General features: G+C 43.9%; 1 protein-coding gene across 1 annotated transcript in view; it reads left to right on the top strand.

Annotated features, from left to right (window-relative positions):
* Window positions 1-14,107, top strand: part of SEMA5A (semaphorin 5A) — a 466,526-nt gene that overhangs the window by 386,236 nt on the left and 66,183 nt on the right. Inside the window, exons 14-15 of the mRNA XM_034998860.1 lie at window positions 1,375-1,556; window positions 8,335-8,478. Coding sequence (XP_034854751.1) covers window positions 1,375-1,556; window positions 8,335-8,478 — 326 coding nt within the window. The remainder of the gene's footprint in view (window positions 1-1,374; window positions 1,557-8,334; window positions 8,479-14,107) is intronic.

Raw genomic sequence — 14,107 nt, 5'->3', positions numbered from 1 at the left:
GTTACGCGTGGCTCGGCTCTCCAAGAAAGCACTGAAGGCCCTGCAGAAACTTAAGGTCACAATAGGAGCTGCATTTTTATCCTGGCTGGACGGGGCTTACAGAGACCTTGGAATTGGGGATATTTTCTTCTTGGGAAAAATCTGCCTTTGTGTGTTCACTCCCGCTCTGGGTCGGGTCCAGTGAGTCCCCTCCAATCCAGCTCCGTTCCCTCCTCTTTGCTTTTTACGGAGCCAGGCATGGCAGAGAATTCTGGATTTTCATCCATCTTCGTGGATATAAATGGTTAGAGTATCGACAAGAATGGAGGAAGGAGAGCTCCGTACTGTGGAGGCTGGAGATGACCCACCAGCCACATCAGAGCCCGCAAACGTGTTTCGTGGGGACTCTTTCCTACTATATTTGGAGAAATGATGGGACAAACGTAAAGCTCACCTGTGTTTTCACAGGGTGTTGGCATTTTTCTGAAATGATGAAGTGCAGGTACAGTTTGTAGCCTCCCAAGAACGGATCGCTTTGTCCATGGAGTCCTCTCTTGTGAGGATGATGGGGCTTTCAAGGTGCCTTCCTAGATCCCGATCCTGGCCCCCCTGTGCTTGCTGGCCAGCCAGCCCCTCTGCTGCCACCTCACCGGGCTCGGAACTCGGTCCTTTGGGCCTTGCACCAGCGCGCGGGATCAGTGGGTCACTTTCATGCCCAGCCCTTACCGACTTGCAGGCGCTTGCCGGTGGTCATAGTATGGCTCCGCCCGGGATGTGCCTACCAACTAGTCCAGTTCCGGTTGCTTTTTTTTTTTTTAATTTATTTATCTGAGAGAGAGAATGGGAGACAGAGAGCATGAGAGGGGGAGGATCAGAGGGAGAAGCAGACTCCCCGCTGAGCAGGGAGCCCGATGCGGGACTCGATCCCGGGACTCCAGGATCATGACCTTAGCCGAAGGCAGTCGCTTAACCAACTGAGCCACCCAGGCGCCCGGGTTGCTTTAATAGGGCTAGAAATTTAATGTTGTCCATTTTTGCAGTGACATTTGAGCTAGGCCAGGTCTGAAATGGAACTGTTTGAGCTTTCTTTTTTTTTTTTTTTTAAGGGACGTAAAAATGCAGCAGGGTTGCACATCTGTGATTTTTCACTCCGGTTCTGCTTGTTCTTTGGGTTTCTCACATTAGTGGACAATTCTGCAGTGACCTGATTGCTAAGCCATTGGCATTCTTCACGCCCCTCCCCCGTCGGCCCCCTCCCCCCATAGCACTGTCTCCTCTTTAATGGTCACATCAAAATATTCTAAATGTGGTCTGATGGTGCCGTGAGAGACCTTTCAGTTTTCCTGTTTACAGCCTTAACCCTTGCTGACTCCTCAACTTGTATCCTCTTCCCAGACGAGGAATCTCACCGTGGACGGGCACTTCGGCGCATGGTCTCCGTGGACACCCTGCACGCACACGGACGGCAGCGCCGTGGGCTCCTGCCTGTGTCGCACCCGCTCCTGCGACAGCCCGGCCCCCCAGTGTGGCGGCTGGCAGTGTGAGGGCCCCCGCGTGGAGATCGCCAACTGTTCCAGGTGCGTCCCCTCCCCCACACCGGGGCACCCCCTGTGTGCGGGCAGACTGGGGAGGGGTGGGAAATCCTTCTTAGGGCACTTTCCCTTTTCAAGAGAGAGGTGGCAAAAGACAGGGACACTTATCACATAAAATTATGTGATCTATGGAAGGAGATTTTAAATTATAAATTAGATCATAAATCTAAACCTGTGCAATATGTTCATTGCTAGATTAGGAAACATATTTTTATTTTTTTTAGATTTTATTTATTTATTTATTTGACAGAGAGATAGAGAGCACAAGCAGGCAGAGAGGCAGGCAGAGGGAGAGGGAGAAGCAGGCTCCCCGCCGAGCAGGGAGCCCGATGTGGGGCTCGATCCCAGGACCCCGGGATCACGACCTGAACCAAAGGCAGCCGCTTAACCGACTGAGCCACCCAGGCGCCCCTAGGAAACATATTTTTAATGGGCACGATGTTACTGGGCTGGTTTGAGGGAAACGTCCATGTCAATCAAAATCCTCTTCTGGAACATCCAGGCTAATCGTCCCTACTGGTAGAACGCATACATTTTTTGTGAACTGACCACAGGGATTAGACCTGGCTCTTCGCAATTGCCTTTTCCTTTGCCAGCATCAGTGACCCCAGTGTCTAGAATCATATGAGTGCTGTCGACCCTCCACCCTGTCCTCGCCATTAGGTGGTTCCTGAGAATGAAAGCAGGTCTGAAATCAGATTTGGCCACACCTAGAAAACTGACACAGCCAGTTGGTGCAAATGATGGAGTCCCAGCTCCCTGTCCCTGAGGCGTGCTGACATGGACGCACGTGGAGGTTTGCAGAAAGCAGATGCGATGCTTCTGGCGGCACGTTAGCCAAACTTTTAGTCAGACCGGGCAAAGGGAGCCTCTGCTATCAAGGCAGACACTTCATGAAAGAGAGGCCCCAGGCTTGCACCTGACGCCTGCACAAAGATGCATGCGTAGTATATCATGCATCAAAGGAAAATGATTCCTACCGCCCATGTACTAATAAGCGCCCCCTCGTGCAGATTCGGGAAGTGACATGCACTTGGCCTCCTCTCAGTGTGAGCAGCAAGGTAGTGTAGTTTTGGTAGTCTCAGAAGCTACCCGTTGAGTCAGAATTCCCAAATCTGTAAAGGACAGATCTGGGGGAGTAGCTAGAGCGCACATGTCCATGCGTATACAAGGCGCATTCACCGTGTTTGTACTTGGGCAGTTCCGGTGTCCTGGGGCCATGGTCCTCACAGCAACTTGTTCATCTGCCCCATAAAAGAATATTGCTAACCTAAATACCCCCAAACGCTTGTAGATTGGCATCTAATTTTTTTCATCAGAAGTTTTAATAGTTGCAAAGATGTAATTTTTGTTACATCACTATTTAAATGTGTAATGGAATCTCAGTGCCTTAGTGATTTCATAGCTACCTGCCCATTTAAAAAATCAACAAGCAGGCTCCACTTTAACATTTAGAAAATTTATGTGTTTCCTTCTTTAATTTCCTATTTCTATTCTCTTTCCCTCATAGAATCTGATCCTAATATATTACATTTCTCTGTTTGAAAGTCTTATATTGGTCACTGTATCATACTTCTCTACAACTACCACTAAAACAAATTATATGAATGGCATTTGAAAACGAAATTTTTATTTCTGATAACCATAGGCTTTACATTTTATTTTTTTATTTTTATATTTTTTAAGATTTTATTTATTTGTTAGAGAGAGAGAGAGCAGAAGCGGGGGACCAACAGAGGCAGAGGGAGAAGCAGACTCCCCACTGAGCAGGGAGCCTGATGTGGGGCTTGATCCCAGGACTCTGGGATCATGACCTGAGCCGAAGGCAGATGCTTAACCGACTGAGCCATCCAGGCACCCCTAGGCTTTACATTTTAAATATGTATTTTGAAAATTAGCATACAGTGAATCTAAAAATCATAAATATTACACATTTTGATAATATTTTAACACTAAAAAGTGAGGTTTTATTAGAAACCCATTCCTTCAGGCAATTGTTTTTAATTCCCAACTACTTTTCCTATTCAGGCATGAATGCAACCTCTTGCCTGATTCAGGGAGAGCTTAGCATCAATTCCATTCTTAGGTTTTTATTTTTCTAGTTACAAGTACCAACAGGTATGACTCTCATAAGTTGATGGAAATGTAAGATTACAGCATTTTCCCTCACTTCTCTGAATTCTTTCGAAGTCATCTGCCAAAAGCATGGTAATCTAACGCCAAAGATTGTTTTTATTGCCCCATATCAGTTGATAACCTGCTTATGTTGGTGTTTAATTTTGTTGGAAGCAAAAAAAAATCGCAACCCACCTAACCTGCAAGCTGACTTTTTTGCTCATTCAGTACTGACAGATACTTCCTCAGTTTGTGCAGAGCACGTCAGAAAGCCTTTAAGAAGGCTGATCAGAGGATTCCAAATTAAACCTGTTATTTGTTATTTATAGGCACCTTGTCTAACCCAATACGCTCAGAAAGTGTTGGGAAATTCCAAATATTGCTAATTCAATACATTTTGCAAATGTATCTTTGAATATTTTTAGGATTTATTTATTTATTTGTGTGTGGTGGGGGGAGGGATAGAGGGAGAGGGAGGAAAGCAGACTCTCCGCTGAGTGCAGAGCCCCTTAGACCCTGAGATCATGACCTGAGCCAAAATCAGGAGTCAGACGCCCAACCGACTGAGACACTCAGGCGCCTCACAAATATATTTTTGATTAAATGCTTTTATCACATCACATCATTTAAATATATTTTCTCAATATCCTGGAGCCCCAGATTGAAGTCATTCAGTGTATGAAATGAAATCCACAATATAAAGTAATTAGCTAAGCCATACTTTCTAAACAGGGCCAAGTCAGACTTAGTATCGATCAGAAAAATCTGGTTTTATGTTATAATTAAAATGAACATTTGACTGTGCATCTGCATGACATCATGTCACTTCTGAATTTTAATTTGTAAGAAAGGAGGGATGGAGCCTTGGGGAGAGGGAAGAGAGAGAGAGAGATATAACTAGCCTAATGGGAAGGGAGGACAGAGCGGGTACAGGGAGCCCTGTACGTGGGACAGCCCTTGACGGTGGTTCGATTCTCTCAGCTGCCAGTCCTAGCTAGCCATGAGGGGCTGGAGAAATGAGTGCCTCCATCCCGCTGTGGGGCGTGGCATCCAGTACTCTGTGCTTTGACAGCTAGGGGGTAGAAGCAGCCCAGTCCTTAACAAAGCTCTGCTCTGCTCTGTAGTCTATCTGAGCCTAGAACACCCCAGCTCAGTTAACATCCTGGTACTGAGTAACCAGGAGAACGGTTCCAACAGTGATTCACTGAGTTGATTTCCTGTTTCCTCTGCTGCTTCTTCTGTTGTAGCTTGATTGTTTTACTACACTCAGGTGCTCCTTCTCCCCTGCACGACACAGCATCTTCTCTCTTGAAACAAGCATCAGGAAAGCTTCTCAAATCAGTCTTCAAGCGTTCTCCTCACTTGCTTGTTAATTTACAGTATTTTTAAAAAGTATTACCTTGTTTCAATGAGCCTATTTAGAATGCAGAAGCCTCTGGGCAGGTCTTCTGTGACATCCCTAACACTGCAGATCAGACCAGGCGATGGCACTCTAAACGAGCCCAGAGGGCAAGGGCGCTTCCTACCCAAGAGGAGAGGCGGGTTGATGTGGAACCGCAGGGTGCAAGGACCCCACTCTGTCCTCTGCTCACCTTCTCCTCAGGCCAGCCCAGACCATTTCACAAGGTTGAAAGGAGCACAGCAGGGCTACACAGATTAGATTATTTGTGTGATCACAGAAAACAGGCACATCAACATTGCATTATGCACCGCATTCTTTCTATAAAACTAAGATGGTTGCCATCCAGGCATGGGAGAAACTTTATAATAAAGTTACAGAACTGTTACTGTTTGAAGGTTGTGATCAGTGAGGAATATCCTCTTTGATAACTGTTTATGGAAAAAAGGACAGTCAAGTGCATGACTGCAACTTGTTTACTGATACATCTTTGGCTTTGGTTCTAGTTGAAATGTCATCCTCTGAGCCGACCTGCAATATAATTAGTGGTTATTTTATGATTAATAATTGAATAAGTGAACCCATTTTAGTGATGCTTTAAATGCATAGTGGGTTGTTGTGGACTGACTGAATCCTTGAAATGATGTGTATGCTGATACATGCTTACTTGGTGCTACTTAATGGCTACAATGTCTGGTTCTAAGCAACATTTATAAGACTGCAAACCCGGGTCCATACATTAGACACACACATTGCACTCATGTAGTTCTTCACTTACTATATTTCTGTTATTTATACATACTTCCATTTACCCACTTCTCTGTCTACAACAGGTTCCCTATATTGTAAATAGACTGTATCACAAGATGTCATGTTTATTAAACGGTTTAGGAAATTAAGAATTAAACAAATTTAAAAATTACACAATTTTGGAAGCAGAGTTTCCTGCACTATCTAGCCATTTTGCCAACATAGAAAGAAACTTTGAAAGTAAAAGGTCATTTTATTTATGTTGAAGTGGCTATTTTTTAGAAAATTCAGTGAATTACTTGGGTAGTTTTTTAAATTGTGTAGGTAACAGGGTATAAGATACTAGCCAATTACCTTTATGAGCAGCTTGGGAGGATTTGTCTTATTTTGTGATTACTTGGTTAAATTATCATAAAGCAGCTTTATGATAATACATTAAAGTATCACTATATATTTATTTATATAATGAAGAAGTTTCAGAAAATAGAGAAATATGAAATATACTAAGAATTTTCTCGGAGGAATTTTCACTTGAAATTATTCTAGAAATTATATATTCAGGGCGCCTGGGTGGCTCAGTTGGTTAAGTGACTGCCTTCGGCTCAGGTCATGATCCTGGAGTCCCGGGATCGAGTCCCGCATCGGGCTCCCTGCTCGGCAGGGAGTCTGCTTCTCCCTCTCCCACTCCCCGTTTGTGTTCCCTCTCTCGCTGTGTCTTTCTCTGTCAAATAAATAAATAAAATCTTTAAAAAAAAAAAAAGAAATTATATATTCAAATTATTATTTATACCTTGAGCTTCAGTGGCACAGTTGGGACCTGCATATTTTTAAGGGAATGTATAAAGTAAAAATAAGAATTAATGTCAGTTGATTTTTCCCAGTGGAAATGAAAATCCTATGAGACTAACATACTATAGAAATGCATATGTGATCTGTGAAATATAAACATACCCCAGCTGCAGTAGACTGCTCACATAGGAGTTTGGATTCTGGATTTAACAAATATTTTGACAGTTAAAATTTTTAAAAATGCTTACAGTTTGTTTTTTAATAGCAGGGACTAACTACTAAGGAAGATATTTAAATTATAAACATTCTGAATACAGGCATTTCAAGGGAAAAGTACAATATTAAACAACAAAAAAAAATTCCTCTAGCTGTCAGTGGTGGTTCAGTTTATAAACCACTTTTATACAAGCTGTTTATTTTATTTTAATTTTATGTTTTATATGCCGATCATATATTTATTAATAACATAAATACAGTTATGTGCAGTTTGTACTGCTTGTTTATATTCTTTTTTTTTTAAGATTTATTTATTTATTTATTTATTTGAGAGAGAGAGAGAGAGAAACAGCATGAGAGGGGAGAGGGTCAGAGGGAGAAGCAGGCTCCCCGCTGAGCCGGGAGCCGATGTGGGACTCGGTCCCAGGACTCCGGGACCATGACCTGAGCCGAAGGCAGTCGCTTAACTAACTGAGCCACCCAGGCGCCCGCTTGTTTATATTCTATATCTTTGTCAAACTGTAAGAAAATAGCCAAGAATCTGAATTTAAAGTACCCTTCCTTCATTTTTAATAAAGCTTGTTTTAAGCTTTGGACATTATGATGCTCTTTATGAATATGAAGCCTATCAAGAGAATTACTGATTTTTGTTGATATTAATAGATTTTAAAAGTGAGCATTATAGGTAGTTTTAGATGCTATTTTGTTCAGATATGCACTTTTTATAGATTCTAAATGATATAGTACAAGTCAAATCATAAACTCTAGAGGCTCAGGGATTTATCTCTAATTGCTTTTTAACGAAATAAACTTATTTTTCATTAGTTTAACATTTTCATAACCAAATTTTTTAATAGTTTCTAATATAGAATTTTCTCAGAGGAATTTCCTGAAATTATTATAGAAATTACATATTCAATTATTATACAAATTACTGAAATTATTATAGAAATTATATATTCAAATTATTGTTGATACCTGGATATAGAGCAAATTATTATATCTTATTTTTAGTGCACTTTAAGCGCTACTCTCCAAGGTCCAATCTGGACTCTAAAATCAGATAGCCAGGGGCTCCTGGGTGGCTCAGTTGGTTAAGCGACTGCCTTCGGCTCAGGTCATGATCCTGGAGTCCCGGGATCGAGTCCCGCATCGGGCTCCCTGCTCGGCAGGGAGTCTGCTTCTCCCTCTGACCCTCCCCCCTCTCATGTGCTCTATCTCTCATTCTCTCTGTCAAATAAATAAATAAAACCTTTAAAAAAAATAAAAAATAAAAATAAAATCAGATAGCCAGGAGCAGGATCTCACCGAAACCGAGAGTCCCATGACACAGCACGTCCAGTCCTGTCCTTTGGTTCCGGTTCCCTTTCCCTTCCCAGCCCACAGTCCAGCAGTCCACACGCGGGACACATGAAGGTCATCGGAGGTGGGTGCACACAGGGGATGGACTCTGAGCCCGTGTGATTTAGTGACCCCGCTGCTTTCTCTCCCCAGGAACGGAGGCTGGACCCCCTGGACCTCATGGTCTCCCTGCAGCACCACCTGTGGGATCGGCTTCCAGGTGCGCCAACGGTCCTGCAGCAACCCCACTCCCCGGCACGGGGGCCGGGTGTGCGTGGGACAGAACCGCGAGGAAAGGTAGGCGCCGCTCTGCCCCCGGCACCTCCATCCTCACGCTTCCTGCCATTCCAGCGCGGCCCGGGGTCTCTGCGGGTTTAGTTTGGGATGTCGCTTAGCTTATCTGTGGCATCCTTTCCTGTTGAGCCAAATCGTCCTGTTCCTTTCCTGACATCCTTTAATTTTGATCAAAGCCTCGTGTTGACAACATCTCTGCACCAGCCACAGCAGAGCCCGAAATGTTGGCTAGCTGAGCAGTTCCCAAGGGAGCAGAGATGCAGAGACAGTGGGCACCTCTGTGCTGGGCTCCCTGGGGACTCAGAAAGGGAGTCAGCTGGAGAAAACTTGTTCTAGTTAGAATTCAACTAGACCGGGTCTCAAAAGCTGCAGTTCCAAGTAGGACCTAAGGCGGCCCTGCGTCCCCGATCGTAGTAGTCGGATGAAGTAGAGTTTTCCATCAGAATTAAATCAAGCAGCTGGAGCAAGGTGAGAACGCAGAGTCTGGGTGTATTTATAACCACACACTCCTCTATTAACTCCTACCCTCAGGGAAGCTGCAGTAGAACCCAAAGGGGCATCGTGTTCCACTTGTACTGTAAGCTTTCAGCTCCTGGGGTGGGGGTGGGGGGTTGGTTCTGTCCAGTCTCGAGTTGAACAGTTTGTTGCTTTTCATAGAATCGGACATTTGGCTTTGGCGTCATAAAATCCACAGCTGGTGATAGTTGGCTCTTTCTTGCATATGTAAAGTACATTCTAGTTTATGATTGTTGGGAGACAATCCAAGCAGGTGAATTTCACATCACTCAGGATTTTTATTCTGCTATACTAATAGAAATGTATCAATCCATGTGAAACAAAATGTCTTTCTGTGCCTTTTAGTTAAAATGTAGTAAGGATTGTGTCTGGTCATATGGGTTCAGTGAGAGCCTCTTATAAAAATACCGTATGCAGTTATTTGCTATGTGATCAATATTTATATGGACAAAACCAACAGGTTTACTCTACAGATAATTCCCTGCTAGGCATTTATTACGACCTCAAAACAACCTGGGAGAATCATTCCTTTCTTTCTTCCCTGTGTTCCTAAATTGCCAATTAAGATTTCATTCCTTTTGTCTCAGAGGAAAGTGAAAAATGATTTTTACAAAGCAAGGTTGGTCATTTTTGAAGTAGTCCCCCAAGACAGTCTTGTGGAAGTCTATCATTTCCAATCCAATACCAGCTGAGAAATGGGAAGGTCGATTATGGGCAAATTGTCTCCCTGCTCTTTCTAAACTTTGGAAGATTTAAAATTGTTTGTAGGTTTTAAAATTCTGTGCATTGTCACATAATACAGCCCATTCAGGGAAAGTCACCTTCATCAGTGTGACACTGCCCTACAGACCCAGCACCTCTGCAAATCTAACGCCTGTTAGCACCTTTCTTAAGCTGAGCGCACGGGAAGGAAGATGCTATTTAGCCCTGCAGCCAGCAGATACGTACATTCTGTGTGCGCTTGGGATTGTTTGTAAAGCTACTACCTTTTCAGGGAAAAATCAGGATGGCTAGCGTGTTTGGGGGACTTACACTTAAAATGTTCCCTTTTTACAGAAAAAAAAAACCATTCTCATTTGGACAAGATACATATTTTGTTAATAGAGGAATCTTTGAATGTATATAACAAATGCGTGGATGGTAAGAATAGGGACTCTGTAAGATTTTTATACAATTGAAGCTTCCCCATTGAATAGCCTTTCTAGTGGGTTATCAGGATATCAAAAGGTTAATGAAATCTAGAAAAAAACAGTACATAAGGGCGCCTGGGTGGCTCAGTTGGTTAAACGACTGCCTTCGGCTCAGGTCATGATCCTGGAGTCCTGGGATCGAGTCCCGCGTCGGGCTCCCTGCTCAGCAGGGAGTCTGCTTCTCCCTCTGACCCTCCCCCCTCTCGTGCTCTCTCTATCTCATTCTCTCTCTCAAATAAATAAATCTTAAAGAAAAACCAAAACAGTACATAATATCTGTTTCTTGGTCTTCACAAGCAAACAGTTCTGAGATTTCTTTGTTCCGTTATGTGGGAGCTGTCTCCACCTGCGTAATATAAGGGAACACCATCCCTTAGATGTTTGAGAACTAAACTCAAGATTCGAGGAGATTCTGGCCTCCATGGGGAGGCACAGAAGAATGATGACTAGACAGGTACACAGTAATGCCATTGCACCCTTTTGCTCTAAACACCATCAACCCCAAAGAGCTCCCGAGTGGCCTCGAGTGAATAAATTGATTACCCCAATAAAGTCCCTAAGTTAAGGCCAGGATGATAGTTAGTGACTTCATTTGGATCCAAATGCCCAGGATGTGGAGTAATTCAATGGGAGTTTTTTGGCAGCAAAAATCTCAGAAGTATCACATCGTTTTTTCTGAAGGACCGGATAAAGAAAATCTAACTTATCTTTTACATGCACTTTAGAGGATATGTACACTGTTCTTCTGTTCTATAATTTACTGGCAAATGATGTTCTTGAGTACCAAGAACCCGGTAGAAGCACTGATTCCCAAAGAGGCCACTAACAAGGATGAAACAATGGACCTCTTTGTAAATACTATCAAAATGCAAGTGTCATTATCTGTATTCGTGTTCTCTTCCTCTGTAACCATAGCTCAGAAACTTCATGGCGTAAAACAACATGCATATATTATTTCACCGTCTTATTGGATGAGGAGTTTCACTATGACTTCCCTTGGTTCTTTGCTCAGCCAGAGCTGTGGTCTCATCTGGGCATTGACTGGGGAAAGACCTGCTTGTGAGATCATGTGGTTGTGGTTGTCAGCATTTAGTCCCTTATGGACTGTCAAATTGAGAACTTCCGTTTCTTGACAAATGAGCTTTCCCAACACGGTCACTTTCTTCCTTAAATCTAGCAAGGAAGAAAGTCTCCTCCCAGGATGGGCAGTATGCTTTTGTATAGAGCAGTTGCAAAGTTACATGCCATCACCTTGCCATGCTCTGTTGGTTAGAGGTCACAGACCCTGCCTACACTCAAGAGGGGGACATTACGCAGGGCATGAATACCGGGAGGCAAGGATCACTGGGGTCACCTTGGAGTATCTGCCACAATTATATGTCCCTTGGTCATTCGTGTCCCTTCCCTATGCAAAATGTATTTCACCTGTTCCCAAGGTCCCCAGAAGTTTCATACCATTAAATCATCTCCCCAGATTCCAGAATTGTATTGTTTAAATCAGGCTCAGATATGAATGAGGCTTTCTGGGTGTTGTTCCTCTCAGTCGGTCAGCCTCTAAAATCAGAGTCAAGGTATCCACCACCAATACACCCAGTATATGACGGTGGGCGAGGCAAAGGGTAACAGCTACAGACATTTCTGTTCAAATGGGGGAGGGAGGGTGGAAAGTATAGAGGAATCACTGCTCCACAGAAATTCTGAAATCTAGCCAGACAAGTGCTGGGAGTTGCTCGATTAAGTTTCAAGGCCTGTGCATAATTCTGCATGGTTCTTGGCTCTGCCTTCTGGGCCCTCATTTCTGCTTCCTGAATCAGCTTTTCTTTTTCATGGAAGTTAGCATGTGCTTGCGGCTGGGTAGTTGTACCAACCTGTTTCCTGCCAGTAGAAGTCTGGATTCTAGCAGCCTCATTCCATTTGTACTTTTTCCGTACATTTCCGTGCAAGCTGGTATTTTGGCTGAAATAAACTTTATGGGTCTTCTGTGGATTTCCTGGAGGTTTACTCTAGTAAACAAATCCATACCCACAGATCTTTTTTGAGATAGCCCTTCTCCAGCCCGGAATCCTCCTGAGGGCTGAGGGACCACACCCTGTGGCTGGCTTGTGACGGAGACCATCTGGGAGGCACACCCTTGCTCCTGACCTCCTGCGAGCACCCTTTGTGTAACTGAAACTACTCTGATCTTTGGTCTTTCTGAGGTTTTAACAAAAGGTTGTGCCGTCATACCTTCGGTTTTTTACTCTCTGCCAACTCTGACAATGCTCAGAAGCTATTTATTAATTGTAGTGTATTTGCCATCAGGAGAGACTCAGAATTTCCGTAGTCCATCCTGCTCCCTCCTGTTTGTTATTCCTTCCTGCAATATCTTTTCTTTCTTCATACATTTTACCATAAGCATCAAGAAGACACTGGGCAGCACTTTGCCTGGAAGTGTCCTTGGCCACGTAACTCACTTCACACTGACGTGTTCCGCTTTCCATAGAACCGCAGCGACAGCCTGGAAGCTTTCTGCCTCATGTCACAGGGCTCTTCCTACCCCTAGTTTCCAATCCTGGGCTCCTCTTTTCTTTCGAATTTTGGGGGCAGTAAAATATATTTAACCTCAAATTTGCCATTTAGCCATTTTTAAGTGTTCGGCTCAGTGGCATTAATTACATTTACAGTATTGTATAACTATAACCCTATCTGTTGCCAACACTTTGTCATCACCCCAATCCTGTAAACAGTAAGCAGTGACTCCCCATTTTCCCCTCCTCCCAGCCCCTGGTAACCTCTAATCTATGTTCTTTCTCTATGAATTTGCCTCGTTGAGCTATTTCATATAAATAGAATCATATGCTATTTGCACCCTTGTGTCTGGCTGATTTCTTGTAGCATAATGTCTCCAAGGTTCATCCAGGCTGGACCATGTGTCAGAGCTCCATTCCTCTTTTCAGGCTGAATAATCCTCAACCATATGGTTATCTCGTATTGTATTTACCTCTTTCCCCGTTGGTTGACAGGTGGGTCATTTCCACCTTTGGGCTATTGTGAATAATGCTGCAGTGAACACTAGCATATGAGTGTCTGTTCAAGTCCCTGTTTCAGTTCTTTTGTGTATAAACCTAGAAGTGGACTTGCTGGGTCATATGGTCATTCTGTGTTTTGTTTTTTGAGGAGCTGCCACACCGTTCTCTGCAGTGCCTTCATCACTGTGCATTCCTCCCAGCCGCGTGTGAGCCTTCCAGTGTCTCCGCACCCTTGCCAACACTTGTTCGTTCTCTCTTTCCTCCCTCCCTCCCTCCCTCCCTCCCTTCTTTCTTCCTTCCTTCCTTCCTTCCTTCCTTCCTTCCTTGCCAGCCTAGTAGGTATAAAGCAATTATCTCATTGTGGCTTTGATTTGCATTTCCTGAAGGACTACTGATGTTGAGCATCTTCTGTGCTTATTGGCCATTTATCTACTCTTGGAAAGTCTGTTCGCGTCCTTTGCCCATTTGCTAATTGGGTTGGTTTTGTTGCTGAGTTTTAGTTCTTATCCTATTTCCTTCTAAAGCCTCACTGGCAGCATCCTCAAAGTCTCTCGGCCATGATCCTCAAAATTCTCCTTGCATCTGCCCATTCCCTGGTCCCAAAGCCACGTTCACATTTTTAGGCATTTTCTCCAGTAGCACTGCATGTTAGGGCACCAAAATCTGTTTCAGGAGTCATTACATAACAATGTTACCACTGACTTGGGGCCTGAAACATTTCGTGTGTATTGGCTCAAAGTTTCTGTGGGTTTGTAGCCTGGACACAGTAGACCTGGGTCCTTTGCTTCAAGATCTCACGAGGCTGCGGCACGCCGTAGACCATGGTTGTGGTCTCATCTGAGGCCTGACTGCAGAAGGTGTGCTTCCCAAATCCCGTGGTTGTCAGCAGCGTTCAGTTCCTCAGATGCTGTCAGACTG

Source organism: Mirounga leonina, unplaced genomic scaffold (genome assembly GCF_011800145.1).
Source record: "Mirounga leonina isolate KUSES-001 unplaced genomic scaffold, KU_Mleo_1.0 Mir_95, whole genome shotgun sequence".
Lineage (NCBI taxonomy): Eukaryota > Metazoa > Chordata > Mammalia > Carnivora > Phocidae > Mirounga > Mirounga leonina.
This window is presented reverse-complemented; position numbering and strand designations above follow the sequence as displayed.